General features: G+C 39.6%; 5 protein-coding genes across 11 annotated transcripts; 2 read left to right on the top strand and 3 right to left on the bottom strand.

Annotated features, from left to right (window-relative positions):
• Nucleotides 1-241: 241 nt before the first annotated feature.
• Nucleotides 242-7,421, bottom strand: twf2 (twinfilin actin binding protein 2). Of its 4 annotated transcripts, XM_029431165.1 has the most exons (10): nucleotides 7,360-7,393; nucleotides 7,057-7,281; nucleotides 3,986-4,164; nucleotides 3,092-3,187; nucleotides 2,894-2,998; nucleotides 2,771-2,785; nucleotides 2,431-2,556; nucleotides 2,112-2,262; nucleotides 1,457-1,578; nucleotides 242-944 (listed from the first exon to the last, which is right to left on the bottom strand). In XM_029431165.1, exons 2-10 carry the CDS (start codon nucleotides 7,151-7,153, stop codon nucleotides 777-779), a joined length of 1,059 nt encoding a protein of 352 aa, XP_029287025.1. In that variant the 5' UTR covers nucleotides 7,154-7,281; nucleotides 7,360-7,393; the 3' UTR covers nucleotides 242-776. The 4 variants fall into 4 exon arrangements, with proteins under 4 accessions (XP_029287025.1, XP_029287023.1, XP_029287026.1 ...); XM_029431163.1 differs by having other exon boundaries at nucleotides 7,057-7,421; XM_029431166.1 differs by lacking the exons at nucleotides 7,057-7,281; nucleotides 7,360-7,393 and adding an exon at nucleotides 5,355-7,045.
• A 967-nt stretch (nucleotides 7,422-8,388) lies between these two features.
• Nucleotides 8,389-13,165, bottom strand: wdr82 (WD repeat domain 82). The gene is made up of 9 exons (XM_029431170.1): nucleotides 12,820-13,165; nucleotides 11,790-11,887; nucleotides 10,774-10,840; nucleotides 10,571-10,670; nucleotides 10,334-10,450; nucleotides 10,085-10,240; nucleotides 9,706-9,775; nucleotides 9,314-9,456; nucleotides 8,389-8,609 (listed from the first exon to the last, which is right to left on the bottom strand). The coding sequence occupies exons 1-9, from the start codon at nucleotides 12,978-12,980 to the stop codon at nucleotides 8,580-8,582; spliced, it is 942 nt and encodes a 313-aa protein (XP_029287030.1). The 5' UTR covers nucleotides 12,981-13,165; the 3' UTR covers nucleotides 8,389-8,579.
• A 38-nt stretch (nucleotides 13,166-13,203) lies between these two features.
• Nucleotides 13,204-18,173, top strand: glyctk (glycerate kinase). Its single transcript, XM_029431162.1, has 6 exons — nucleotides 13,204-13,413; nucleotides 13,524-13,585; nucleotides 15,715-16,101; nucleotides 16,189-16,340; nucleotides 16,433-16,608; nucleotides 16,698-18,173. Exons 3-6 carry the CDS (start codon nucleotides 15,746-15,748, stop codon nucleotides 17,586-17,588), a joined length of 1,575 nt encoding a protein of 524 aa, XP_029287022.1. The 5' UTR covers nucleotides 13,204-13,413; nucleotides 13,524-13,585; nucleotides 15,715-15,745; the 3' UTR covers nucleotides 17,589-18,173.
• An 857-nt stretch (nucleotides 18,174-19,030) lies between these two features.
• Nucleotides 19,031-20,840, bottom strand: tcta (T cell leukemia translocation altered). Of its 2 annotated transcripts, XM_029431173.1 has the most exons (4): nucleotides 20,788-20,840; nucleotides 20,052-20,475; nucleotides 19,918-19,969; nucleotides 19,031-19,559 (listed from the first exon to the last, which is right to left on the bottom strand). In XM_029431173.1, exons 2-4 carry the CDS (start codon nucleotides 20,260-20,262, stop codon nucleotides 19,517-19,519), a joined length of 306 nt encoding a protein of 101 aa, XP_029287033.1. In that variant the 5' UTR covers nucleotides 20,263-20,475; nucleotides 20,788-20,840; the 3' UTR covers nucleotides 19,031-19,516. The 2 variants fall into 2 exon arrangements, with proteins under 2 accessions (XP_029287033.1, XP_029287032.1); XM_029431172.1 differs by lacking the exon at nucleotides 20,788-20,840 and having other exon boundaries at nucleotides 20,052-20,730.
• A 56-nt stretch (nucleotides 20,841-20,896) lies between these two features.
• Nucleotides 20,897-27,275, top strand: mon1bb (MON1 secretory trafficking family member Bb). Of its 3 annotated transcripts, none has more exons than XM_029431159.1 (6): nucleotides 20,897-21,034; nucleotides 21,620-21,714; nucleotides 21,816-22,409; nucleotides 23,334-24,126; nucleotides 24,978-25,125; nucleotides 25,735-27,275. In XM_029431159.1, the coding sequence occupies exons 2-6, from the start codon at nucleotides 21,636-21,638 to the stop codon at nucleotides 25,960-25,962; spliced, it is 1,842 nt and encodes a 613-aa protein (XP_029287019.1). In that variant the 5' UTR covers nucleotides 20,897-21,034; nucleotides 21,620-21,635; the 3' UTR covers nucleotides 25,963-27,275. The 3 variants fall into 3 exon arrangements, with proteins under 3 accessions (XP_029287019.1, XP_029287020.1, XP_029287021.1); XM_029431160.1 differs by having other exon boundaries at nucleotides 21,027-21,147; nucleotides 25,735-25,962; XM_029431161.1 differs by lacking the exon at nucleotides 20,897-21,034 and adding an exon at nucleotides 21,450-21,468 and having other exon boundaries at nucleotides 25,735-25,962.
• Nucleotides 27,276-27,857: the final 582 nt, after the last annotated feature.

Raw genomic sequence — 27,857 nt, 5'->3', positions numbered from 1 at the left:
ATTATGTAAACAAACTGACACTTAAAGGGTTAACATTCTGAAAATGAATAAATATTTAGTTGTAAACGATTTAACTCAGTGAAATTTAAAAAACATTATTATTTTATATGTATTGTTATAGCCGTTTTAGTAATGGGAGATTTATTTTCCTTTAAGGACATCAGAGTAACTTTTTTAAAGTGAGGCACGAGGCTTAAACATTGCCTGCTGAATAAAAACACACAAATCTGTACAAAAAGGGTCTAATACCACAGTATAAACAACATTTATTTAGAATTTCCTTTCATATTGTCTTACAACCATTGTTGATACAAAACTTGTATTGAAGAGCAGACATGAGGACTGAAACATCTGGCTAAGCATTTACAATTCATTACGAGTCTATTATATTGTAAACTGCAGGTCTATTGCTATAGAATTATAAAATAACCAGACAGGTTAGATTCACAATAGCAAGGCCGCTGGACTGGTTTCAGCCTGATAGTTTTTGTAAATTGTGGAAGTTATCAATACACATGAGAGATTTTTGTTGTTTCTTAGATGTGTTACATATAGTATGTCTTCATATTTATTTACCTGTGGGAGAGACGGATCATTTATTAGCACATTTTCACCAAAAACATGTTATTTATATAGCACAAGTGTTTCAGTACACAAACAGCGGAGCAAATCCATCACTGTGCTCCTTCCTCTGGGCCTGACGAGGTGTTAGTGGGTCTGGGGAAATGGGGAGGGCTGGAACTGCAGACTTGACTACGGGAGAAATGTGTCCGCCTCTAGCTGCTCTGTATGGCCTCTCCTGTCCCCTTAATGAGGCGCTTGTGTCCCCTTTTTCCTGCTGGGCCTCTGGGTTTAGCAAAGGCCTGTTTGTGAGCGTGCTGCTTGGGATGGACCTCATCATACAGAAAGTCCTCTGTCAGTTCATCTCCGTTATCAATCTCCAACTGCACATACACGCAAAAACAAAAGAAGGAAATAAGCATGCAGGGGAATGAAACGTAGTTCTCAGAATTAGGCTGAACCTAAATAACATCTGAGGTTGTGTATACAACCAAGGCTGAAACCAGGATTTTAAAAACACTAAAGAGGTCATTTGTACAAATTCCCCCAAAGCACCCCTCCATATATTTTCCATTATTTATATTTTTAAATACTTTATATATTAACAGTTCAGCTACATTTTCCAACATGAAGGTCTGTACATCTGTCAAAGCCCCTCCACACGGCTAAGAAAACAATTCTAGCGGAGAAACACTGATTATCCTTTATTTATTTATTTATTTATATATGCATGCATGTCTAAAAGTAGTCAGATGTAAAAACACAGAAATCAGCCCCTAAGATTCTCACACACTGTGTGAAAAATGACAGAACACAAGACCTCAGTGTTGCCATTAGTAGCTACAACCCTGTATGACACTGTGTTATGATATTTCTTTATCTATCCATCCGTTACCTTTTTAGCAACTTCTAAATGGTAATCTTTCTCCACGTCCTCCAGTAGTCGACTCTTGCAGCTAGAATACAACATCCGCTCCTTAATGCTACAGCTGTATCCGGGCATGGAGTATATGAACACTGCACAGAGGGAAAGAGAAGATGATTTGTTTTATGTTGATGTCGATCAGTGGTTTGAAACCTTGGGACAAACCCCTCAAAGACATCCCAAGATTGATCTGGAGGGGCATTAGATGATTAAAGGAAAGTTTTTTTTCTTGTGAAATACTGATTACTTCCACCTCCCCAAGCCTGTACAAATCCCTGAAGTGAAACAATGAGAGAAGGAAAATTAATATTTGAACTGCTCACAGCCCGTCCACAACAACGTCATTTTCTGTTATGCAGGTCACAAGTAACTATTGCTTCATTTTCAAATAGCCAAAACAGTTGTTCTCTCTCTCTCTCTCTCTCTCTCTCTCTCTCTCTCTCTCTCTCTCTCTCTCTCTCTCTCTCTCTCTCTCTCTCTCTCTCTCTCTCTCTCTCTCTCTCTCTCTCTCTCTCTCTCTCAATGCCTCTCAGCATCTGCAATCCAGGTGTACCTCCTTGTGCGTGCTTGTACATATTAAAACAGATGTGAAAAGAGGAGAATTTTCAGGAAATCAGTGACATACCGACAGATTCCAGGTAGTCTCCTTCGTGGGAGTGTTTATAAAGGAAGAAGTGGTATCTGGGGGTGTCTGTGGGAACTCTGCGGGGCAAATCACGAGTTTCTGTCGGGTTAAAGTGGACCAGCTCGATCGTCTCCTTCTCTACATCCAACCTCTGAAACACATCAATGACGCACAGTTTACAGGATCTTTTAGAAGAAAACTTCAGAAGTCTAACATATCAACACTGACACCAAACTGCTCCGGATGATGACTTTTTGGCTCAGGAATTTTTTGGAGTAAACTCACTCTCATACTCTTAAACTCAACTCCTAAGGCTCACCAATTGTATGTAGTTAATGCGTTTTTGGGCAAGTTGCTGCAGGGCTTTTTTGGCTGTCTCCTGCAGAGGGAAAGCTAGACTCTGAAGTGTCTGGTGCTTACTCTCCACGCTGTTATCTGTATTCACCTGCAGAGGGCAGCAAGCACACATGCACAAATCTTGACTTGAAAAGTTTAATGGGATTAACATGGCTTTACATATTCTTTATTGTAGTACAAATGTATTTTCATAAATGATCACTTATTAAAATAATGAATGAATGAGGTTTTATGTGTCATGTGTGTTATGTGTCAATGAATGAATTCATATGGAAGATATAAAAAATGATGTACAAACATACCTGTTTAACCCGGCCCTGAAAGAAATCACAAGAAAAAGTTACATTTTAAATAAGGAAGTTACATTACAGAAACAAGGCACATGCAACAATGACAACACTGCTGAGGGCATGTTGACCTCTCACCTCTGTGAATTTGATCCTCTGGAGTTCCTGCTCGGCTAATGTGAGCGGGGCAGGACCCGAGCAGGATGACACGTGACGCTGGTAGCCCAGCAAACAGATGTCCTCCTAGTGTTGCAAGCAAACACGTCTAAAACACGTCGTCACAGCAAGACAGACACTCTGTCACGGTAAATAAAAATTAATTTAATTATGTCTGACCTCGGCTGTGCCAAACAGCTCATACTTCACATGGCCACCGCCAAACTCTTTCTTTACTGTGGCACGGGTGGCAGCATACAGCATCTTCTGTTTCACCTGCAGCCAACAGAGGGGGAAATATATGTACTGTGTGTATGTACTGTGTGTATGTACTGTGTGTATGTACTGTGTGTATGTACTGTGTGTATGTACTGTGTGTATGTACTGTGTGTATGTACTGTGTGTATGTACTGTGTGGTGCTGGCAGGTGGAAAAGGTTTTCATGGAAAGATCGAATTTATGACTATTTTGCGGCAACACAAAACAAGTATTCAGATCTTTTACTGCAGTAAAAGTATCAACTTACTCAAGTGAAAGTATGAAAGTATTAAATAACCAAAGTAAAATGTATTATTATGCAGAATGGCCCATTTCAGGATCATATACACATATTACTAGATTAGAATTAGGGATGCATAAAGATGAAACTAGCCAAATACTCTGTATCTGATAATAATGTATCATAGCTTGTTGGTTTATTTATAATTTGTATTATTAATCTGAATTTGCAAAGTAAGTAACAACAATGGCACTGATGCTGTTTGGCTGTAGGAATTATGTCTGCGGACCAAAACATGGTTCATAAAGTGAGTACAAGTGATCGACAGTTTGCAGGAGGTTTTGGTTCTGGGAGAAAGAAGGACAGGACTAGTGAGTTTAAATCAGGATATTGCGATCATTGCTACTTTGCTTTTGAACATTATTTTTGAATCTGACTCTTGCAAGTCCCCCAACTATAGGGAAGTGCTAATATTGGTGGAAAGATTTCCTTAAAGTGGCGTTCACTATCAACAGCAATGTGTGCATGTATCTTCAGTATGTGGTGCAGAATGAAGAATATGTGGTACGACATACTGGAGACTGATCAGGAGACCACGATATGAAGATCCACTCGTAGCCCTGAGCATTCTGGGAGTCGAGGCGGTAAAGCATGTAGCAGGGCTCCTGGTCGTCCAGGAGAGAAAGCAGGAAGTGATCATAGTCCTGGTCCCAGCTCTTTTCGGGCTCTCTGCAGGCACCCAGCACCAGTTGCTCTGAAAATCAGACCACAACTCATCACATACCTTACCCCCCCCCCCTTATATGTAGCATGCCCTTTGCAGAGCACGTTAACACATACAGTAAAAGTAAGACTAAAGGCGGACAATGATCATTTACATGTAGGGGGATTACTGAGCAATTTAATACACAACCTATTTGATGTTAAATAAAAGTGACATCAGAAAAGACTTAACTCTATCTTCTATCTATCCTCCATCACATTTTTATATCTGTTCACTAAATTAGTATTTTCTTTTTCTTTTTTAAACACATGAGTTTTTTTTCAATCCTTTAACTGAAGTACAATGTTTTACTTTACAGAGGAATGTTTCTTGAACATGCACATTCCTCTCGAGTCGTATTTTAAACAACCGTTGGATACTTTCGGGTAGTCATTTCTTTTTGACCTTATACATGATCTTTACAAACTAACTACATCACAGTGTAGCATTCATATACAAGTACAGTATAAACAACTTCAGTATGTACTCATGTGGCGGCATTGAAACACAAATACAAATTCCAAAACCTGGTCCACGTTGTCAAAACAAACCAGAGTTATCAACTTTCACCATTCATGACACCATGAAATTCATTTCAATATTGATTTTACTGACGGCTGTTTTCTCCGTAAACAGATCAGTGGCTTGGTCTATAAAATGTCAAAATGCACAATTTTCTTTGGTCCAAGGTGAAACCTTGAAATATCTTCATTTTGTCTGACTCACAGTCCAAAATGTACAGTGACAAAAGCAGCAAATCTTTTGTTTTATTATGAAAATATTTTCCATCAGACTAATTCTTTCATCTCCATGTTCAACCACAAACACAGTCTCAGCGGTACTTCATGTGTAAACTCATAAAATCAGTCTGAAAACGTCAACTGAGAGTCCACAAGGTCTCACATGTGGTAGCCCTCACCCTGGTGTGAAAGAAGGTCAAGACTAACCTCTGGTTAACAGGAAGAGGTTAAAACAAAATATAATAATAACTTGGAAATCACAAAAGCATACACATAAAGTCTAAAGTCCTTGTGGGGCGCGGGGGGATTTTCTGACGGTCTCTTGGGGCTATTCTGAGCCACAACACATTCCAGCTCTGCACACACACATACTTTCCATCAGCCATCTTAGTCCATCTTTATAGGTCCATGTGTGTAATGCAGTGCATGTGAATGACTCACTTTACGTTTGTTTTTTTCCTTCAAGCTTAAAACAAAGTAATAAAACCATAAGCTATCACGGATCCTTGATAGGAAACCAAGTGGCATCCCAAAGCCAGCGGTGATGAAATCGACCAGAAGAATCTTGTTTCTCTTTTGAAACTGGGACAAACACGAGTGTCAACGGGCAGCAGCGAGCAACCGTGTCACGTCACATGTCGCTCAAAATATCCGAGTGACGCCTGGAAAGATCCCAGTGCTTCAGTAGGGAAGTAGAAAAGGCCTGTCACTCTGTGTGAGACGGTCTGTCTCTGTAGCACTAAGCTTGTCTCTGTTGACATCAATACTTCAAATATGCAACCAAATATTTGATATGAGAGGAACAGTGCACAAAGATAGCCCCAGAATGCGTCTGTCATGAATCAGATTACAGCGTCAGATACCAAAACAAGATATAAACACCTCATGAATATATCAGTCCTCCTCCATAATCTACCTATTGCCTCACTGACCATTTCTCACTGCTCAGCTGACGCACTGGATGTCTGTTCTCACACGGCTGCCGCCATCCTGGATGTTAGATAAAGGGTGTAGCTGTGGTTTAGCAACTTTGTTTTTGGTTTGTGACCCCTTAATATGAACCACGTCTACTTGGGATGCCTTGATGCAATTCTGACTCGCATGAAAACAATCGGAGAATGTAAAACGATTCTTTCATTGACCCAAACAAAGACAGTAGCTGCAAATAACATGTCCTTGCTAAATAAATAAAATGTGGAAATGAACCAAATGTAAAAATAATGTACAAGTTACATTGTCATTGTCTATACTCTTGTGTTGTTCAATTCTTTCAGAGTAAATAATGTGTGTCTTTCTTTCTATTTGTGCATGTTGTACAAAACAAACAAGGAGGGATGTAATTTCTGGCTACCTGCATGAGGAGAAACAGTCGCAACCTAAGAAACTGGTTAAAAATCATTTGTATCTGCGGCTAACAGCTCTGTGACTGGACTGTAACATGAGGCACAAACTGGAGATACATTTAAGTGATCTTCCGTTGTTTCATGTGAATGCATTTTAGAGGGCTTAAGAAGTTTAACTAAATATAAGTATTTCACATGAAAAAGTGCAAAGATTAGAAAAGATACATAAAAAATAAACATCATTTTGTGTTTTAATATTTCCTACCCCTACAATCATCCTGTGACCACTAAGAATAATCTCACGACCTCTTGTGAGGGTCCCGACCCCCAGGTTGGAAACCATAGGTCTTTAAGGACAAAGAGTTAGCAGCTCATGAAACAGTCACCACATGACTGGTTTGAAAACCTTTTGAGCCGCTCGAGGACTCTGCAGCCATGTTTCAGGTGTAGCTAATAGGATAAAGTTTTAAGGGAACAGGTTTATAGGGACATTTGTAATGATTGTATTTTTCTAAAATCGTGGCATGTTTTTGAATTCCATGATTGTTTTTGTTGAACTTTTTCTTTCTTTGTCTGATAAATAAAATCAATCAGAGAGAACTGATCCTTGTTGTCCCAGACGACAGTGAGTGATTTGTTGAGTGTCAACTTGTAACAGAATGTGTGAGATGTTTTTTTTCTCAGATTTAAAGCAATCCACCTACAATATGTTAGAAATCAAATAAGTGTACATTATATCTTACATCCCACTGAGGGCCGGCTCATCCCCATGTTTGACGGCTCCTCTGTGGGTCACTCACCGTCTTGGATGCACACCTTGATGAGGCGCAGTGATCCACCTCTTGCCCTGGCCAGGTACTCCCTCAGCTCTGGCGTCACCTCTAGTGCGAGGAACATCGCGAGTCAGCAGTCTCTTCCTCCCACCAAGCACTGCAGTAGGGGGTGTCGAGAGACAGAGAAAAAGCAACAGGCAGGAGTGGAGCTCCACAGCACCAGTCCCAAATATTCAGTCCTGTCAAGAGACACTAAAGTCCAAAGAGAAGAGCCGGTTACAAAAAATTAAAAAAAGTCCTTTACTTCAGATGACTAAATACAGTTCTGACTGCTGAAGAAGAGGATCGCTCAGTGCGTCTGAACTCGTTGAGAGAGTGTGACTGTGTGAGAAGGAGCATCGCTCAAGTAAGTAGGACAGTATCATGTGCACACAGACCTGGAACCTGATCACCTCGCTCCCAAATTTAGCTCCCAATGACTGAGTGTCCAGCCCAGGCACTGGCCTGTGTCACACAACCACCCCCCACCATGACCTGGAGGAAGAAACTTTGACATGCAAACCTAGTTACTTCTGAGCCAAGAAGTCAGACGTATTGTCACAAGCAAGATTTAGGATGGATGGTACTCGTAAGGTCTCGGAGGCCCCACAGGCCTGCTCTCATCTTCTCACGAGTTTTATCATGTCGTTTGTGCAAAAACACCAATATCCTGCAGTTAATGAATACAGAACAGTGAATTGGGCTGAAGCAGCGGTTTAATCATATTTCATAAGAGCATATTGTTTTGGAAAGTTTACCCAACTTATTAGATCTTAATTTAGTCCACACATGACAACCATGATGGTCAACAGATTGTGTAAGATGTTTTTCCGTTACAAATCGCCTGAACATGGTGACAGCGTTTCCCCATCTCAGATCCAAAAATCTAAAACAGATATTTAGAGTACGTAATAACTATTGCTTCACTTTATACAACACATGGAACTCTAAATGTAACCTGAACATCCAACTAAAACTTTTAAACTATTAAAGTCATAGGAACTAGATCAAAATCATTGTATAATGGACCTGTAATGTAATGTATAAATATGATTTTTATAGCAAAGATTGTAAAGTTCACTATATCATCTTCAGGTTTCGGCCATTTTAAACTGACTTTCTAAACGGATACCAAAGTGACTCAGGACACAAATATAAAACATTTTATTTGGTTTGGATGGATTCATTCAACATTTTGTTGAATTAGTTGTTGAATTAAATATAAAATATTTCTGGCAACATGTGATCTTTCCATGCCTTGTGTAATATGCATATGCACCATAACACAACACCGAAATAACTTTCCACACACACACACAATATCTTAAAAAGAAACGGGTTTATTGTTAAATATAAAATATAAAAAAAGAATAGACAAATGATCTATTTCTGCAAACTTATTTACAATTTATAGGCAGCACTTCCTGTGAAATTTACACCGAGTTGGCTGTGCTGACCGCTGCTGCTCACTTTGACTTTGGCCTTCAATAGAAGCTGTCACTTTGTCGTCGTCAGTCATCGATGGTCGGGAGCCAGAATGCCTGAAAGAAGAGAAAGCATTCAAAATGTTTCATCACGTTGAAACCATTTTGTGTTTGCTGGTGTTTTTGTGTGCGTGTGACCATAAAGGTTGAGATCCTCAACCTAAAGAAGTACGCATATCAAATACATTTTCATGTGATTTTGCGTTACAATTTGTCTGCTGACAAAGACTGAAAGTCATGACACTCACACACACAGTTCTATCACGTGTGTACAGTTTTAGATTGGAGTTCAAGTTCAAGTTTTATTAGTCATATGTAGTTCCAAAGAGGGTCAACGGTACAACAAAATGTTTTTTGACGAAAGAACAGGTCACCTTAGCAATAAAAACACCAGTGGCATGCAAGAGCACACGTCATAAGATAAAATGAGGAAAAAAAGATTAAATGACATTAATAACAGAAAGACATGACACTGGTTTTAAGATTTTAAAGACATAAATAAATAATAATACTATTTACACATGAGAAAATGAGCATTGTGTTCACGTAAAAGTTATTGTGAGCTCCAAGAGTGTTACAAAAAGTAAAACAAAAGTGTAATAATGTGACTAAGAAAAAGATTATTAAGGCCATTAAATGCTCAGTTTAGTAGAATAATATTGCATAAACAGGTTATTGCCAATACATTCCCCCAAAACAACTCAGGTGACAAGTTGAACGACCTAATGCAACTTCAAAACTAATCGTGAAGCTCTACTCACCATGTTGGAGCAGGCACTCGCAAACGTCATGAACTTGGGGTTGAACTGCAGGCAGGTAATGGGTCCCGTGTGCTTCCCGTCTAATAACGCCACCTTCATACCGCTTTCTGCATTCCACACGTGGATCTTTCCGTCCTCGGAGCCTGAGCCACAAGAAAATAACACACCGTTATATGAGGACTAATCTAAATGCCTTTATTTGTCAAAAGAATGGTGTTTGAGAGAAATGTCATAAATGCTCCGTCTCCAACACCACTGAGCATAAGGGCGGCGTACTGTTCACACCAAAACCCAGAATGTGTTTGTTTGTTTTAATACGCATATGTTTGTCCTTCAAAACATTCCTGTTATTTGTTTCTTTGTCTCTGCACCAGAGGAAATTGGGAACTTACCAATCATAACAAACTGAGAATCCGGCGTGAATGATGCCTCCAGTGTTACACATTTACTGTTGTTGTAGCCCTGTGGGTGAATGAAAAACAGCATCCATGAGGAATTATTTTGTGCGCATTAGTACTGCAACAGTGAGCTATTTGTTAGGAAGTTTTCAGATCCTAATCATTCTTAAAAACATGAAGAAAAAAGACTACACAATGCCGTCACTGTCTTACTGTCTTAATTGAGCAGTTGGGATTTGACAGTGAGAGTTTTCCCAACGTTTATCATTTTCACTGACACATTGTCCAAACTGTGTGATTGAGATGTGACATCTGTCTTAGTGTTTCCTGACATGTTTTCACACATCGCGTGTATCAAGGAGTTCTCTCTTACCACAAAGGAATGTACCACAGCACCCTTAAAGGCATCTAAGACCCGTAGGGCTCCGCCATTAGTAGAAAGAAGAATGAGTTTTCCGTCATTGCTAAATTTGAGTCCCGTCCACTCGCACGTCCGGTCATACTGAAGCTTGAAGGTTGCAAATGGACCCTGTAGACAAGACCAATCATGGATGTGTTAAATCAAAGCTATTTATTTCAAATACTAAACAAACATCATGAATTACACACAAACACTTCTTACCTTGTCAAACGATCGCAAATCATAAAGTTTAACCATCTCTGAATTTATGCCTGCAGCGAAAATAAGACCCTCTGGATCAAACGAGCACACTGGCTTCCCCTGGAGGTGCATCAAACCCTAAAATTGATAGACGACAAGAGAAGTTCAATATCAGCTTTATCCCTCTTTTACAGTTTCATATTACATATTAGTGCAACATCAGTAGATGCTCACCAAATTACACAAAAAGACACTCACCTGGCAGTTGGGCGACCGCAAATCCCAGAGTCTGATTGTTTTATCTAATGAGCCAGAAATAAATGTGTCGTCCACAGGAGACATGGAGAGAGATGTCACTCTGGTGTCACACACACACACAAAGAGGAAAACAGATTAATTTCCAACTCAACATTTTACATCGAATCAAGGTACAGAGAGACCTGCATAAATCCATTCCTCACCTTTTGTTGTGCCCAGGAAAGTAGCGGATGTATTTGTTGTCGTGAAGAGACAGGTACCGGATCGTATCTTAATAACACAATAACAAAATTATCGCGTCATACATCAAGCATGACCAGCAACACAAAGAAACAAAGCGGCATCCAAACATGAAGTTGAACACAGGCAGCTCTGATGATGAGTTGGACTCAACCGTGGGCAAGGCAGTCACTTGTACAGTTAGCTCCTGTATGGGGCAGAATCACAGACCCTCAAACTGTACAAACAACTACCTCAGACCAAAGTCAGTAGTGCGTCCTTCGGATTGTTTCAGACTCGTGTGATCCAAACGATTCCAATAACCCCGGAGCGTTGTTAAAGTAAAATGTATTGAAAAAAGATAGATGTAATCATTTCCAAATGACCAAACAGGTTTTTATCTTACAAAATATTCAACCTTAATCCATATTGTTGGCGTTTAGCCTTTAAAAAACAACATTTTCACTGCGGTTGAAAAACAGTTTGCTCTACCTCTAGCGGTACACAAAAGAAGGCTCGGACTGATGAGGGATATTCATTAAAGAAAGGTGATTCAATAAAAATACTAACTCATTTAATATAATGAATCACTTTATTCAAATTGAGGATTTCCTTTTTTTTTTTGGATGAACTCATAATATATGACGACAGACTTCCAAAGCTTAATTAGAAAACCTCCATCTATGCTTTGAATGTTAAAAAAGGACGTTCTCCTGCATTACACTGAAACGATTCACCTCTCTGGATGTAATATGACAGCTCTAGCTAAGTGAAATACACACCAAATATTTCTACTTGTTTGACACTATATTCCCATTATTAATGACTTTCCACACTATTTATGAGCACACATATCACATTATCAAAAAAAACAACACATTGTGATATTTGCAATATAGATGAATTCCTCATTCTGTGATATATCAACAATATGACATCAGACACAACATGAAACTATTCATGCTACGCTACAAAACAGAGGATTTGTGCATCAACATACCATCGATTTTGTTGGAACTGTAGACCACAGTGTTTGCAGCATGTGTGTACCTGATCAAATCCACTCCATACTTTTTGCTGTAGAGGGTCCTCTTGGGTCTGCCATAGATCAGATGAGAGAGAAAAGATAGCAAATAAGAATTATAGTTGCTGATTGCTATTAATCCATGCCAACATATACATTTAGTTATCTCATTATAATCATTACTTGACATTTCACAAAAATACTGAACACATCAAGGTAAGAGACTCAAAGCACAGATGATTGCTTTTTCTTTGTTTTAAATCTTTATGTTCTGAATACTGAGAGACTTTTTGGACTGATGGTCAACATTTTAAGGCACTGCTTTTTAAGCCCATTTAATGGTGATGTTTGTCATTTTAACCTGTAAATCAGATAAATACTGATAGATTACTGTAAGGCTGCAACTAGCAATTCAACTCATTGTTGGTTATTTATTTTACATTGATTAGTTGTTTGGTCTATAAAATGTCAGAACACAGTGAACAAATCCGTCACAATTTGCTAGCTTGTTTTGCCCACCACAAACTCAAAAGGAGATATTCAATTTACAATTGGATTTTTAAAAAAAATAGAAAAGCAGCAAATGTTCACATTAGAAAATATGAGATCCTCAAAGGATTTACATTTTTTTGCTAAAAAATAAATGACAGATGAGTTAGTAGCAGCCCTGATCCACTAATAAGGATTTTAATCAACTCAAACATACGTCACATAACTAGCCGACGTAATTGCAACGTTACCCCACGTAATGTTAACAGCATACGATCTACTTCCAACAATGCGATGGCTAAATATAACTACTTACTACATAATAACTTAATAGACTAGAAACTGACAGAATTAATGTTGCAGGTTTACAAACCGCATGCACATTCAGACATTTTAAAATATTGTACTCATACAATCGCTGCTTAGCATTATCGCAGTGCAGCAGGCCTCGCTAGCTAGCATAGCAAGTAGCTAACGTCAAAAACAATATAGCTAAATGAACAGAAACCGCTCTTACTTTCCCTCTTGGCAGTCGTACAAAACTAAGGAATCGTCGTCGCTGCTGGAAATAATTGTTTCTCCGTTTGAACTGAAGTCAAAACAATTGATTTTGTCTGAATTTTCTCGAAACACCTTAGCAACCCTGAAGCTCCGCAGCACATTGTCCGTCAGCTTCATGATGGCCTCTAGTGACTGAGGGGAAGCAGGCCCTCGTTTTACTGTAATTCGGCTTACAGATGTCACTTATTATAATTCGGATTTATATATATGAACTGCAATGGCGCTTACAGCTCTTTTTTAAAAGAAGTATAGTTCAAAAACAGCGACGAAATCCCGCCTGTGATACTTCTGATCCACGGGAGTGAGGAGGGAGGGAAAAGAAGCACCGCCCTCCGCCGTCACGCCGGGGACGCGCATGATCGGGGACGCGCATCACCTGACACGCGCATTGGTCGGAATCTATGCAATATTATAGTTATCGCGATAGGTGAATCATGGAGTCATAATCCATGAAGGAAGCCGTTGAAACAACGAGCATACAGTTATATTTTACCCGCAACCATCTGGACAATCTATCTATCTTTTTCCCCATCATTTTTCTGCCTGAAAAGTATATGCAGCTGCTGGTCCAGCACTTTCTGACACATTTGTCAGCCTGTCTCACAGACTGGAGGCTATATAAAGACTGTTTTGACTGTTCACTTTTCTGTCCGCTTCTAGGTTTTGCTCTTGACAGCTAAATGGACCCAGTAGTTTTGTCTTCACAAAAAGGAAAGTCTGAGGTAGGAAAACCACTTTGTGTGTTTTTGTAAAATGTGAAGAGTGCGGACATTAGCTCGGGCAGTCCATAGTTATCTTAAAAGTTGTTAAAATACAACCGTTGGGACGCAGTGTAAAATATCGGCAGTGACCATGGTAACGTACACATTCAGGCTCATGGAACGTCCCAACGGATACACAGGATGAATATTCTACAGAGTATAGCACCATTTAGTCACAGCACTTGATGGGCCACTAATCCAAAAAATCACAGATATCAAATTATGTGACCTGAGTAAGATTTTCGTGCTACAATGTTTCTGTAAATGCTTTATTTAAAAAAATAAATTAAAAAAGATAACATACATTGCATTTATTTTGATAGCTGTTACCAAACATGGTGGTACCATAGTATTCAGATAGGCTGTAGTATTGTTAACGGCTATTTCAGGAATAGTCTGTCTGTGTTAATGCCCTGCCTGATTGTCATTTACATTGTGTTGATATTTTATGGGATGAAAAATCAAGTTTTCATGCCCCATAATGACCTCCACCGACACATTAAGGCATGTAATGAAAAATAATGTCATAGTTTTTATGTTATTTCATGTATCCATAAATAGCAAGCAAATGTTTAAAATATGTTTATTTTAGATTTAACCAATTGTGGCTGTAAGGGTAGGTAATATGGATACAATTCTTTATCACGGTATTTGCAACATTGCCCACAATGGCCTCATACAACCAGAGATGTTAAAGGGATAGACAACACAGTATAAACGATATGACAGTGTGACATACATAGTGATGTAGCACTACAATACTTCAATACACAGGAATAGACAAGACGAGACAAAACAAAACAATGAAACGAGACAGAACCAAACATAGCAAAACAAACACAAATAAATACAAATAAGAATACAATTAAAATAATGAAGAAATGTCACACTTGTTTTGTGTACTGCCCTGTGCACAAATTATTGTTTTTGTTTTTTAAATAAAGGGTAAAATAGCTGATGGTTGATCAATTTATCATCCTCTCCCAGTGTGCTATTTCTTAAGATGTGCCCCAATCTGTTAACATAACTTACAACTTATATATGTTTCAAATTATGACAAACGGTCACACTTTTCTTTTGTTTGAATAAGCACAAAAACATACCAAAAAGACAACTTTCCAACATTATGACCCAAATGTGTATGTCAGGGTTTTCTTCTATACCAAAAGTCTGTCAAATTGACCTGCCATTTATACAGGTGAGAATAAGGCTCTTCACAAACAATGTTGCTTATGCTAACATGCCTAGTTGACATGTTTGGTTTTCAAACAGAGCACGAATGTAGGTCTCTTCACAACTCAGAGAAAACAAGACTTGCGACCATTGTGAGCATGAATTCAGTGTAAACTGGTTTTAGGTTGTGTACCCTTTGAACTCGCACGAATGGCTCCAAAGTCTCTGCGGGACTCCTCTTTACTACAGAGACAAATGCACAGCTGCGTGTTCCGTTCAAGTCAATCATTACACACATGTTACACAACTCCAGTCAGTCTCTGGTCAGATTGCTGCTACGCTGCCTGACTGCTGACTGCTTACAACCTTCACAGGTAGGCCGTATCATGAGTCTTCGGAAAGCACAGTTTTTGTGTAACTGACTTAGGTTGTTAACAGCGTTAATCTATGTAAGGCTTTGGTTGATTTAAGCACAAAAGGCAGACAACGCTTTCTTTTCAGCCTTTAAAAGTGGGCTGACCGACAACACAACACAAATTATTCATTTATGTGAGCGAATAGGTATACAACAGCACCACACACTACTCCTGAAGTCTTTAGATTTCAACAGAGCTACCAATCAGACTCAACAGGTTACTTTGATATAATGATTTAAGTAGAGATTTCTTGTGGCCTTGATTTGATCACTCACTGTTAAATGTATTACTTTGCTGTTGAATCTTTGGAGAAGTTAATGTGTACAACTTTAAAGTTAACCTTCTGATTTTCAACATTTACTTGAGGTAAAAGTGGCCTTCAATATCCTATTGTACTTGTTCCTCTCTACACATTGTAATATCCTATATATGTGGTCTTTTAAAAAACTATTTATTTTGTGGAAACTGTCGTAAACAACAATTTACTTTTTAATCCCTCAGGCAATTTCTGCTCAGACCCAGTGAACTGTCCATGGCCCGTGTTCTTTCCCTGTTTCGGCCTCAGCCTTTTCTGGCCCACGTGGGCAGAAGAAAACCTACGTTGTGCAAAATGTCAATGGACTCACGGGCACGCATGGTGTTTGCAGCTGCAGTGGAAGCTGTGCAGCCAGACACGGTGGTCCGGCAGAGCATAGAGCGCAAGGAGGACTTGGTCATTATCAATGGTCACAAATTTACACTCAAACACAACCTGCATTTGGTGGGCTTTGGAAAAGCTGTGCTGGGTATGGCTGCCGAGGCAGAGAGGATTATGGGGGATCATTTAGTCAAAGGAGTAATAAGCGTACCTCATGGGATGCAGCAGACTTTACAGCAGCATGGCAAAGAGTAAGCAAAAACAATAGGATGTAAACAACAAGTAATACACACAAATAAAATGAAACAGCATAATAACATTTCTCACTTCCATCACAGCCACCTCTTGTTAAAAGAAAACAGTCGCATCAGAGTAATGGAGGGAGCTAAACACAACTTGCCTGATGTTGATGCCCATCAGGCCGCTGAAGGGATCAAGCAGTTAGCCAGTGAACTGACGGAGAAAGACCTGCTACTTGTACTGATTTCAGGTAAAAAATATATCTTCTTGTTGCTTTTTCTTTACCAAATCATAACTTGAAATGTAAATCTCTAATGCAAAGTTTCTTTGTATTGTTTCTAGGTGGAGGCTCTGCGCTATTACCTGCACCCATCCCACCAATCTCGTTGCAAGAGAAACACGATGTTACTCGCAAACTTGCAGGTGCTGGTGCTACTATTCAAGAACTGAACACTGTGCGACGCGCCCTGTCTTTATTAAAGGGCGGAGGGCTTGCGCATTATGCTCACCCTGCACAGGTAATATACCTTTCTTTAATCAGCTATTTTTTGTATAACTCAATCCGGCATTTTACTTTCAATATCACTCTTCTAATGACTCTTCACAGGTGGTTTCACTAATATTGTCCGATGTAATTGGGGACCCTCTGGACTTGATAGCCAGCGGCCCAACAGTGCAGAGTGAGGTGTGGCCTGAAGAAGTTTTGTCAGTCCTTGAACGTTACAAACTGTTGAACTCTCTGCCAGCCTCAGTGAAGGATGTCCTTGGGAGACCAAGTCCCAAGTGGAGGGAGAAAACAGATGAATCCAATACATCAGGGAATGTTCTCAACTCTGTGATTGGCTCCAACAGCGTTGCCCTCAAGTGCGCAGGTCGTCGTGCTCGAGAGTTAGGTTTCCGCCCTGTTGTGCTTGCACTAGGAGTGTGTGGGGATGTAAGGTCTGTCTCCAGACTATACGGCCTCCTGGCCCGCTTTGCCTGTTCTGAAGAGGAACCTCCTCCAGAGATTGCTGCTGAGCTGCTGAGGCTGGGGCCTGAAGTAGGTGTGGAGAGCTGGGACCTCTGCCGTACCATGCAAGTCTTGGATGAAGGGCGTACAGAAGGATGGGGTTCCACGTGTCTGTTAGCTGGAGGTGAGCCCACTGTGGAGCTGACAGGCAAGGGCCGAGGTGGTCGAAACCAGGAGCTGGCTCTGCGAGTAGCACTGGAGCTGAGAGGCCTGAAGCTCCCACCTAACGGTCCGGTCTTCCTGAGTGGTGGAACTGATGGTCAGGATGGACCCACTGAGGCGGCAGGGGCCATCACTGATGGGGGATTGTATGAAGAGGCACACGCACAGGGGCTGGACATCGACAACATCCTTACCAACAATGATTCTTACACTTTCTTTTCACGTCTTTCTGCTGGGCAGCGCTTACTTGTGCCTGGCCTAACCTGCACCAATGTGATGGATGTGCACATGCTACTTATTCCACCAATTCCCATTAACATAAGATAAAGCACACAAAATAAAATGATCCAAGTCCAGTGGATCTGGATAAATAAAGTTCTCTATCAGATTATCTGACTTGGCATTGTGGTTCCTGTTTTTTTGACTACACAGACATTATTAGCATTATGGGAACAAAAGACTTATAATTATTAATAACTTTCTTAGTGGAAATAGTGGATTTGCTGATTATTGCATTTTAAATCACTGCAAACGTTTTCTTTACAAATCAGCTCTAGTTATTGCAGAGTGTCTCTGACATCAGTATTTTCAAACACAACACATTTAATATCAATCAAGCATTTGCACAAAACTTGCAGTCGTAGTATCTCCCAGCTTTGTTGCTGGCCTCTTCAGGTATGTCAAGGTATCTAAAATATGCTGATGATTATGTTCATTGTTAAACATTTCTGTAAATAAACACTGTAGAGCATGTGTTGTCTTTACCATTACATCAGTATTAAGTGTCAGTTATAATAGCAGATTATGAGATGGCTCATACAATGCACATAGAAAGTATACAACCCCCCCTTTGAATTTCTCATGTTTTATTATTGTACATTAAATCTTAGTGAATATAACTACACTTTTTGACACATACCAGAAAAAAAAAGTCAAAATTAAAAAAATTGTTCAGCACAAGTATATAAAACATATTAATCCTCAAGTAAAGAGGCACCTTTGGCAGCAATTACAGCTTTGAATCTACCAATTATGGATAGGTTGGTTTCAGCTTTGCAAATGTGAATATTGCATTTGTTCTTACCCATTGCTGGCGTGGACACTGAAATGACCACTGCAGGACAGCAGTCCATGTTTGGCTTTGTTTTCTTGCTAAATGCAGCAGCTTTTCCTTCAGGATTTTCCTGCATTTTGCAGTAATCATTTTACCTTCTCCCATCAGAAGCCACTAGAGCCTGCTGTACAGAAGCATTCCTACAATGTGCCACCATGCTTCATGGTGGCTTACTGGTGATTTGAGGCACAGCCTAGATCTCGTGCAAGTTTTTTCCCCCTTTAGATGTTAAACTACAACTTGTAAAGCATGAGGGCAAAAGATGTATGTGCAGTGTCTCCCTCCTCAACAACACAGTGACAATGCCAACTGCACCATGGATCTTTAATTGTATCCTTTCCCTAATTTTTACTTTGTTTTAAATTTCTTAACAATGTTCATTTGTCTTCATGATGTAGTTTTTGCCAATAAATTGATTAACCAGCTGATGGTGCTTTCAGATACATAGCGTAAAGTCACACCTCGATTACACACAGGTGATTTTCATTCAAAAAGATGAGTCATAAACAGTGTGAATGAGCTTGTATAATTATAAAATTATTTTGCATTTTATTTTATAACCTAATTTTGATCAGTTTGTAGAGATTTGCTTTCACTTTGGCACAGGAGTTTGCTGTGAGTCAATGTTGAAGAAATAATGACACGTGAAAAATTCAAAGGATGGTAAATACTCTAATCAGGCATTCTGTATCTCCCATTAAGCGCACACAATCACTCCTTACAGATTATGAGAAACAATACTGTCTATTGTTCTTGAAAAAATTAATGTCTGCCATCATCACAGTGTTCTTAAAGCACCCTTAGTTTACACACAAACTCATCAATACATTTGTAGTGAAACCTCTTGAATGAAAGTTGACCAATAAATCAAACAGATCAATTTAAGTATTTACTCAGAGTAAGGTTCTGCTAAATGACCAATGTTGACAAGCCAAAATATATATCTCACAGCACTATGTAGTTGATATAGTGGAGATCAGTGTGACACTGTTGGTATGTACAGCAGATGTTTCTCAGGGCAATTGCCAGAGGGTGCATGCATCTTGAATGCACGGGATGTCACCACAATTTGAGGGTGCATTCAATGTCTCATCATAGGAGTCCAGCTCTCACTTGGATAAAGTCCAACACCATTGCCTTGTTAATCTCGATGAGTCTTCAGTGCGTCTCCTTCCTTGCCTTCCCTGCAAGAACAACAGAAGGCCATTGCTAACAAAACCATTAAAAAAAGCAATATTAAGTATGAAAAAACATATAAGCCTATAACGCTATTATACACTGTTTTGCTCCACCACCATAAGCAACATGTTAACAACAAATGTTGTTACAGTGCGTTCATTCAACTTTTCAACTAGATACAATGTCCCTTAATTATTAAATGCTCAATTAATTAAAAAAGCACCCTTGGCAATGTGGGCAAAGATCCCAAAACTAGATGTTGCACTAATGGTGTGGCCTATCACAGCTGAAGCTTTAGAGCAACAGACAGTGTGAGGAGGATAATCTACCTATTTGAAGCGACAAGGATACTCGGACACCTACCATCCACTCAGGTGAGGTGCTGTATCAGGTGTGCCTCCGTTCTGTCCAGTCCCTAAACATCAACACACAGAGATGAAGCCAACGTGACAAGCGGTAGCAAGCAAGTGATACAGATTAGCTCAAAGAAAACTCACCTTGTCGATAATACATATCGTTGACTGTATTCCCGTAAATTTTCCATGCAAAGTGAATTGCAATAAGACTAAAAATTAACCAGCTGAGTAAGATTTTGAATATGGAGACTCTCATATCGTTGGCGAGCCAATCGTCAACAAATTCGGATAGGAACGACAAGCAGCTGTCGGCGATGCGGGACAAAAACTCAAAATCCCACGGTTCCTCCATAGTGTCCTGTTTTCAGTTTATGTGAAATCAACAGGGCGAACTCTTCATCCGATGGGTAGTTTTAAAAAAATCGCTTTGCCTGGGTAACGTTAGCGATTGACATCCTGGTCGCCATCTCTACCGTTACGTTGTTTGTCAGTGGCGATGATTGAAGAATCGTACAGGACGTAGGTTACGTAGCGTAGCCCCGCTAGCTCACAACGACAACAACATCTTTAAAAGAAATGATGTTAGCTTTACCATTTGCTAAACTACACAATTAATTATTGCTATACTTAAATATGTGACTACAATACATCCCACTATTGGAAACTGGATGCCAATACCAGCACGCTGAGACCACTGTTTGTGCCTAATTAGATCCTGGCTAGTTAACGTTACATATTAAAATGTCTTCGTTGAAATGTCAATCCCCATCCATATTTTATACTTTTATTATAGAAAGCGGCAATTATCTCATGTTTACTAGTGACGGTGAGAACTAATCGCTGAAACATCCTTAAACACTTTGTATATTTAGCTTACCCAGCTAAATGGTACGTTACTGTGTGTACGCAGTGCATCTAGAACGTACCATGAGTGGGCGGGGCTAACCACCGCCACAGAGCAGCCTGATTGGTCAGTTTAGCTTGTCATCAGAGATTCCGGATGTTGTAAGAGGAAGATTTGTTTTCTGCTTCTCATTCTTGACAGCTTGTTTGCAGCCGGGCTGGTGATGAAAGTTGATGTAGCGAATTAGATATTCAATTGAACGTTTTGACGGTACAAAGTCGTAAGTTTCATTCTTTATCTCTATTCGCCTCATCTTAGCTGACCACGATTGCTTGCATGCTCACTGTTAAGCCGAGGCCATGAAATTGATCTGAGAGTGTCGCTTGCTAGCAGGTAATGTTAGCCATGCAACTGCAGCCAGCAGCATTTACTGAGTTGCATCAGAGTTAACAGTCAAATATTTATCAGAATGAAAAGTAAGCTTTCGTGACTGTGAGCCAGTTAGCAGACAAGCTAAGTAAGTTATAAGTAAGTTAAGCTTTTATCAAACAAACGTTAGTTTCTTTCAGTCCTGGCGGTCAAATAACAATTACTCTCTCCGTCTAACCGACTGACGTTTTTCTGCAGTGGAACATTAGCCAGGCTGCTTGAATTTGTATGCAGTGTTACATTCCAGTCTGTTTGGTATCTTGGAGTTGGAAACAGTTTTCCTCGGTAATCATGTGACCTGTCCAGTATGAGTGCTCCTATTCATAAGAGATTGAGATGCATGCATGGTTCAGCTACAACCACTGAATACATTACTTATAAAGCTGTTTATTCCGAATTGTTTGGTTGCAATATGTTTTTGTTTTTTACTCTCCAGTGACTGGGATGGTATCATGGAGAGAGACAATCATCAAGAAGGAGAGGCACAGGGAGTAAAGATTTGTGATCTTCCCCGTGAGAGCAATCCACCTGGTAAATTATTTAATCTTTCATTTAAGGCTAATCATATTTTCAGCCTACACGTCTTAATCTTTATCATTCATAACATCATTTAATTGTTGTTTTCATTTTAGCTGATGCTTTGGCGACTTCTCTCTCCCTCTTGGGGAGTCACATGTTTCCTGATCCGGTGGAGAGAAACAACAGTATTACTGTTAACAAAGAGGAGCCCGCAGATTCACTGCCAGATGGTACAGCAGAGGAGGAGAGTCTGGATGCAGAGCCCCATTCTAACCAGGTAACAGAGCTAGAGACTGAGGATACAGAAAGCACTGAGTGTCAGAACAATGTGTCCACCCAGCCGTCTGACATGGGAACTGAGGATGCTGCCACTGACAATGACAGGAGTGACTCCGGGGAGTTTGTTGTTACAATGCTGGCCAAGGCCAAGCTGGAGGAGCAAGGAATAGGCGTGAAGGGAAGATCTTCTCCTTTGTTGGAGGCAGGCACCCAGGAAATCCCTGCTTTTATGTCTCATCGTGATGAGGATGTGACAGCTGACAGCTGGCGGCAGCACAGGAAGCATGTTTTTGTTCTGAGTGAAGCAGGCAAACCCATCTATTCCCGATACGGCAGTGAGGAGGCTCTTTCATCTACAATGGGAGTCATGATGGCGCTGGTTTCCTTTGTTCAAAGTGGAGATAATATCATCCGCTCAGTCTATTCAGGTGAGAGCATTAGTGTGATTTTTTTTTTTTATCTCCCCACATAACTTTTGAAACATCATTGTAAACGCAATTTTCTATTTGGATAAATGAGAGCAAGTGATACATTTCACAGAGGATTGTGGGTACTAGGAGCGGCCAGTTAATGTGGCTTTGGCTTGCCTTACAGGGCAAGTTAATTATTACCAAATGTCAAAGAGTGCTGCACCATTTAGAAAAATGTTTAACAAGAAGAGGTTCATTCATTAACATAATTGTTTTACATTCACTTCGTATTTAGAGCAACATTTTATTTTTGAAATGTACATATACACTCCTATTCAAGTCCCTAATGTGTCCAATATCTTTGAGTGCAGAGCTGTCCATCATTAGGGGGAATTGTTAGTACTTTTTTGTTTTGTTTATTTGACAATTCATTAAAAAAAACACCTACATGGTTGCAACACCAATACAGTTAAAAGAACATCAAGTATAACGCAATCAATTCACAGGACTTATTTCCAGTGTGTGTGTGTGTGTGTGTGTGTGTGTGTGTGTGTGTGTGTGTGTGTGTGTGTGTGTGTGTGTGTGTGTGTGTGTGTGTGTGTGTGTGTGTGTGTGTGTGTGTGTGTGTGTGTGTGTGTGTGTGTGTGTGTGTGTGTGTGTGTGTGTGTGTGTGTGTGTGTGTGTGTGGGGAGAGATGGTAGAGTACGGCATTACTCAAAGCACCAAAAACATCATTATACAGAAAATATTCACATTGGGTATTAACAGGTATTATTCTGACAACTGGCTAAAATACTCACTTACTATTATTATATTGAAACTGGTCCATTAAATGAGCTACATACAACCCTGCCTACACAACTTTTATGTGAGTAGACATTCACTGTCATACTTCCAGTATTATCCTTCATGTTTGCTGATGTCTTTTCTTCCGTCCACCAGACGGGCACACCGTGGTGTTCTTACAGAAAGGACCCCTTGTGCTGGTGTGTGTCTCGAGCAGTCGTCAGACTGAGCAGCAGCTGCGTGGAGAGCTCCTTTATGTGTACTATCAGATCATCAGCATGCTCACCCAGGCCAGCATATCCCGCATCTTTGAACACAAGAAAAACTACGACCTGAGGAGACTCCTGGCGGGCTCAGAGAAGATCCTGGACGGTCTTCTCAACCTGGTGGACTCTGACCCCAGCTTCCTGCTAGCAGCAGTACATTGCTTGCCCATAGCTTCCTCTCTCAGGGACGCTCTCAGCCAGATCCTGCAGAAAGCGATCACCCCAAATCTGGTTTTCTCCATCCTCATTGCCAAGAACCAGCTGCTCACCATCGTCCAAGAAAAGACAGTCATAGAGGACACCAGGCTGGAGCCCGCTGACGTCCACCTGCTGCTCAACCTTATCGGAGCCTCCTCCGCCTTTCAGGCTGGGGAGATCTGGACTCCCATCTGCCTCCCCCTCTTTAATCCTGACTGTTACTTTTATGCATACATTTCTTACCTGGACCCTCCAGAATGCACTGTATGCTTGCTCCTGCTCTCGACAGACAAGGAGGCTTTCTACGCCGTAGCTGAGTGCAAGAAGAAGATCGAGGAGGCCATGATGGCTCAGAACGCACTGAGCCTCATTGCCAAAGTCCAGTCGTACAGCGTGAGCCAGGTGGGCGTCTCAGACCTCAGACACTTCATGTACAAGCCCTTTGACGTGCCAGACAACTACCGCCAGCTCACTCAGTTCACCAGGTGTGTGTTTGTGTGTTTTGTGTATTTGTCATTATCTATGTAACTACAGGAGGGACATGTATGAACTTAAATTGGTGCCTTATGTTTAAAATATGAATATGAGGGGAAAAAAGTCAGTACTGTTGTGCTTTTGTAAAATATTATAACACAAATTGCATGTAAACAGAGTAGACGGGGATATTTGACTCGATGAATAATATCTTTTTGTTTTTATAAATACGTCTGTGATATCACATTTCCTTGAAACCCCGTTTCCTCCAAGTAAAAATACAGCTTAGTGTGGTTGGTGTTTACAAATGAAAGTGTCCTGTTCACAATATTTATTTTTATATATATATATATAATATTTGTAATATTTATTTAAATATATATATTAATTTTTTTATATATTTTATATATTATATATATATATATATTTATATTTTTTTATTTATTTATTTATTTTATTTATTTATTTATTTATTTATTTATTTATTATTATATATCTTCCAGTTACAAGGGCACAGAGAAAATTAAATTGTAAAAAATATTAAATTGTGTTCCACTAATCCTGCCACTTCACTCTGAACTAAAAGCATTTTGTGTTTAATTACAAATGCCAGCAGCCAATCGAATCCCTGAAAATAAAAAGTGAAATTATACAAATAATCACTGCTCTACACTTTAAATAATCTTAATAATTTGATTTACATGGCACTGTTCTGAATAATGCTACAAAGAAAGAACAAATCAATAGATTTAATGATGGTAGCCCTTGTGTTTTTGTATATCACTGTAACTTTGTTGATGTGCAAACTCTGTATGCCTTGTCGGTCTGTAACCTTTACTCTACGATGTGTTGCTGCATGTAGCCCAGAGATGGAGGCACCGTACAGCAGTGAAGAGGAGAAAATGAGACTGCTGGACCTTTATCGTTATATGCACAGCCGCATCCACAGCACCTCACGACCCCTCAAGCTCATCTACCACGTCGCTGAGCGGGAAACCCTGCTAGCCTGGGTATGTAGCCCTGTGTATCACAGTCGCTATATACGTCTTCTGAATACTGTCTTTGCTTGGGGTTATGTGCCGGACTAGTTCTTGGCTGTATATACATAATAGGGATGCGCGCTGTATATCTGGCCGATAAATTGTGTAAACCTATATTATGTATTCTTCCGATAATGAAATTATAGTCGATGACACCTTAACAATAACACCTTAGCCTTTCTCACCCTCAGGTGTGCATAAACTACAGGGTATGAACTCTGAAATTAGATATTATCTTATGAGAAGCAGCAGGTAATTATCGGTGTGTGCTGAAAAACAACCCATATTGCGCATCCCTCATACATAACCTGGTAATTATAAAATACAATAAAAACTTTTAGACAACCAGGCTGGCTGTTTTCAGTCTTTTTGCTAAGCTTAGCTAGCTGCTGACTGTAGCTTTATATTTAATGAACCGATACGAGAGTATCAATCTTCTCATCTAACTCAATGAGAAAGTGAATAGGAATATTTCCCAAAATGTCAAACTATTCTTATAATCATGCGGACACTGATTGATTCAGTTTCCTTGTAAAAAGTCAAATATCTAAAATGTCCATTTTCCTCTGGTTCCTTTAGGTTACAAGTAAATTTGAGCTGTACACCTGCTTCAGTCCTCTGGTGACAAAGTCCTGCGCTATTACTGCTATCACCAAGCTTCTACGGTGGATTAAAAAGGAGGAGGACCGTCTCTTCATCAGATACCCCCCAAAGTATTCAACCACCCCAAACCCCAGCAAGAGCTCTCGAGGTGGGAAATCTGACCAGCAAGACTCCACAGATAACGGCTTCTTATCTCTTCTATAGGACTCTTAGTGCTCCGCCTCATTCAACAATAGTTTGTACACTGGTTCCAAGATCTTTTTGAACCCTCTATTGAAAGTTGTTGGACTTGACAGACATTGACTACAGGAATCAAACACTACAAACGTTTTACACTATTTATGAAGGAATGAACTCTTTCAACATAGTATTATTTCTTTACCTTTTTAAGAAGAACGCATGTCATGGCATCAGGGCAAAAATAGCATTAGTACGTTTTAAATTGAAGTGTGGTAGAAAATAATTGCAATGATATTTAAATGTTTTTATATTGTTTTATTACTGCAACAAGACAGAAAACTTCCTCGCGGACAGTGAATGTATCACACAGATGACCGTTCATTCATATGCTATAACTATTCATCGCCGTAAGTTATGTTGAGGAGTGAAATGAACTTAAACTACCTTTCTTAGACTAGTTCTCATGAAACAGCAGCATCCCAATGTTACGAAACAAGATATGCAAGACATGAATGCATGTCGTGTTTTTGGGCTCAAGATAAACCGGAATAACAAGATTTGGAAGTGCCAGGACAGGGATGGGCCGCCGTGAGTCACACGGGCTCGGCCCTCTTGTGGATTTGACTGCACGTCCCTGTGACGTAACTTGGAAACGTGGCGTTGTTTGCTCGCCCACTGATGTTTCTATTCAAATTTTAAAATGATCATGATCATTCATGTTACACTTTGTGAGTAAAACAAGTCGGAGATTCAGCCTGTTACTTTACATGATCATCATTGTCATCTAGTTAAGCTAAAAAGATGCCACTGAGCTCACGTAATGATTATCAGACGACTTAATATGGTGACTTCAGGCGACTTTATCTTTTTTTTTTGGGATAATAGTTTTGTAAAGATGGTCTATAAACAGTAGCCTCATCCTGGTGTCCTTTGAGGAATTTCTTGTCGATTGAAGTCTTAAAGAGTATGTCTATAGTATTATGAAATAAATCCCAGGTTGCACAAATTTACACGCGTCCTGATTTAGGTAGAGATGTTGTGAATAAACGTCATTTATTTAAAATGACAAATTAGCATTACAGTAAATTATGCTTGATATTTCTGTCATTTTTCTGAGTTTTTTTGGATTGTTTAATTTGGTACTAGGGCTGTCACGATACCAGATTTTCACTAGACTATTATCGTGGCCAAAAGAATTTGATAAAGATATTATTGCAATATTATAGAACATTTGAAGAAATTGTGCATTTTGTCTGTTTCATGGCAAATGAATTACTCCCTTGGGTGTTGGGGGAGGAAGACAAAGTGAGAATATAAAACTATTATTATTTTCATGATATATGTATTAATAATTGTTAAATATCACGGTTATTGTCGATACCTGTATATCCAGATACACTTAGTGTTTTGTACTTGCAGGAAAACAGAGACGGTTAGTAGACTTCCAGGTAATTGCTTGTGTAACCTTGAGTCTTTCAGTCAGTGCATCACAATGTGTCTACAGGCGAACCTGCAGTTCAACAAATAGAATAAAGTTTCCAATGCTAAATAAACAGTGAATGAATATTTACATTTTCAACAAATTATACTATAATTAGTACATAGTTCTTTCCAGGCAACAGCCAAGGACATAAAGTAAAGCTCAATAACATTTAATTGGTACTCAGTCATGTCAACATCTCCAGGGATGTCATTTGCGCTGTGCTATTAATATTCCACTCTAGCAAAGTGTAAATACCAGCGATAAAATGAGATGCTTTTAATGATAACACAATATTTACAGTACAAGCTGTAGCGTGTGACTAATACTTTGTGGAGACTTGGCAAATATTGCTTTATTATTTTCAGTAACTAACTCAACATATTCAGGATCAAGAACTGTCAGTGAAGTTTGCAGCGGGCCGGGCAGGTGACCAGTT

This window comes from Cottoperca gobio, chromosome 5, assembly GCF_900634415.1.
Source record: "Cottoperca gobio chromosome 5, fCotGob3.1, whole genome shotgun sequence".
NCBI lineage: Eukaryota > Metazoa > Chordata > Actinopteri > Perciformes > Bovichtidae > Cottoperca > Cottoperca gobio.
Note: the sequence above shows the minus strand (reverse complement) of the source record. Positions and strands in the feature narration are given on the sequence as shown.

What these genes read in the sequence shown, in the direction of transcription:
- twf2 (XM_029431163.1), bottom strand. Translation starts at nt 7,153, where the DNA reads ATGTTCCTCGCACTAGAGGTGACGCCAGAGCTGAGGGAGTACCTGGCC. An exon ending in AGCTGTTTGGCACAGCCGAG is followed by an intron (nt 2,999 to 3,091) that starts GTCAGACATAAT and finishes TTGCAACACTAG; the next exon opens with GAGGACATCTGTTTGCTGGG. An exon ending in AGACTACCTGGAATCTGTCG is followed by an intron (nt 1,579 to 2,111) that starts GTATGTCACTGA and finishes CCCTCTGTGCAG; the next exon opens with TGTTCATATACTCCATGCCC.
- wdr82 (XM_029431170.1), bottom strand. Translation starts at nt 12,980, where the DNA reads ATGAAGCTGACGGACAATGTGCTGCGGAGCTTCAGGGTTGCTAAGGTG. An exon ending in ATTTGCGATCGTTTGACAAG is followed by an intron (nt 10,241 to 10,333) that starts GTAAGAAGTGTT and finishes TCTTGTCTACAG; the next exon opens with GGTCCATTTGCAACCTTCAA. An exon ending in CTGTGGTACATTCCTTTGTG is followed by an intron (nt 9,776 to 10,084) that starts GTAAGAGAGAAC and finishes ATTCACCCACAG; the next exon opens with GGCTACAACAACAGTAAATG.
- glyctk (XM_029431162.1), top strand. Translation starts at nt 15,746, where the DNA reads ATGGCCCGTGTTCTTTCCCTGTTTCGGCCTCAGCCTTTTCTGGCCCAC. An exon ending in TTACAGCAGCATGGCAAAGA is followed by an intron (nt 16,102 to 16,188) that starts GTAAGCAAAAAC and finishes CTTCCATCACAG; the next exon opens with CCACCTCTTGTTAAAAGAAA. An exon ending in GCTACTTGTACTGATTTCAG is followed by an intron (nt 16,341 to 16,432) that starts GTAAAAAATATA and finishes TATTGTTTCTAG; the next exon opens with GTGGAGGCTCTGCGCTATTA.
- tcta (XM_029431173.1), bottom strand. Translation starts at nt 20,262, where the DNA reads ATGGAGGAACCGTGGGATTTTGAGTTTTTGTCCCGCATCGCCGACAGC. An exon ending in CGATATGTATTATCGACAAG is followed by an intron (nt 19,970 to 20,051) that starts GTGAGTTTTCTT and finishes GTTGATGTTTAG; the next exon opens with GGACTGGACAGAACGGAGGC. An exon ending in GCACCTCACCTGAGTGGATG is followed by an intron (nt 19,560 to 19,917) that starts GTAGGTGTCCGA and finishes TTGTTCTTGCAG; the next exon opens with GGAAGGCAAGGAAGGAGACG.
- mon1bb (XM_029431159.1), top strand. Translation starts at nt 21,636, where the DNA reads ATGGAGAGAGACAATCATCAAGAAGGAGAGGCACAGGGAGTAAAGATT. An exon ending in CAGCTCACTCAGTTCACCAG is followed by an intron (nt 24,127 to 24,977) that starts GTGTGTGTTTGT and finishes TGCTGCATGTAG; the next exon opens with CCCAGAGATGGAGGCACCGT. An exon ending in GGGAAACCCTGCTAGCCTGG is followed by an intron (nt 25,126 to 25,734) that starts GTATGTAGCCCT and finishes TGGTTCCTTTAG; the next exon opens with GTTACAAGTAAATTTGAGCT.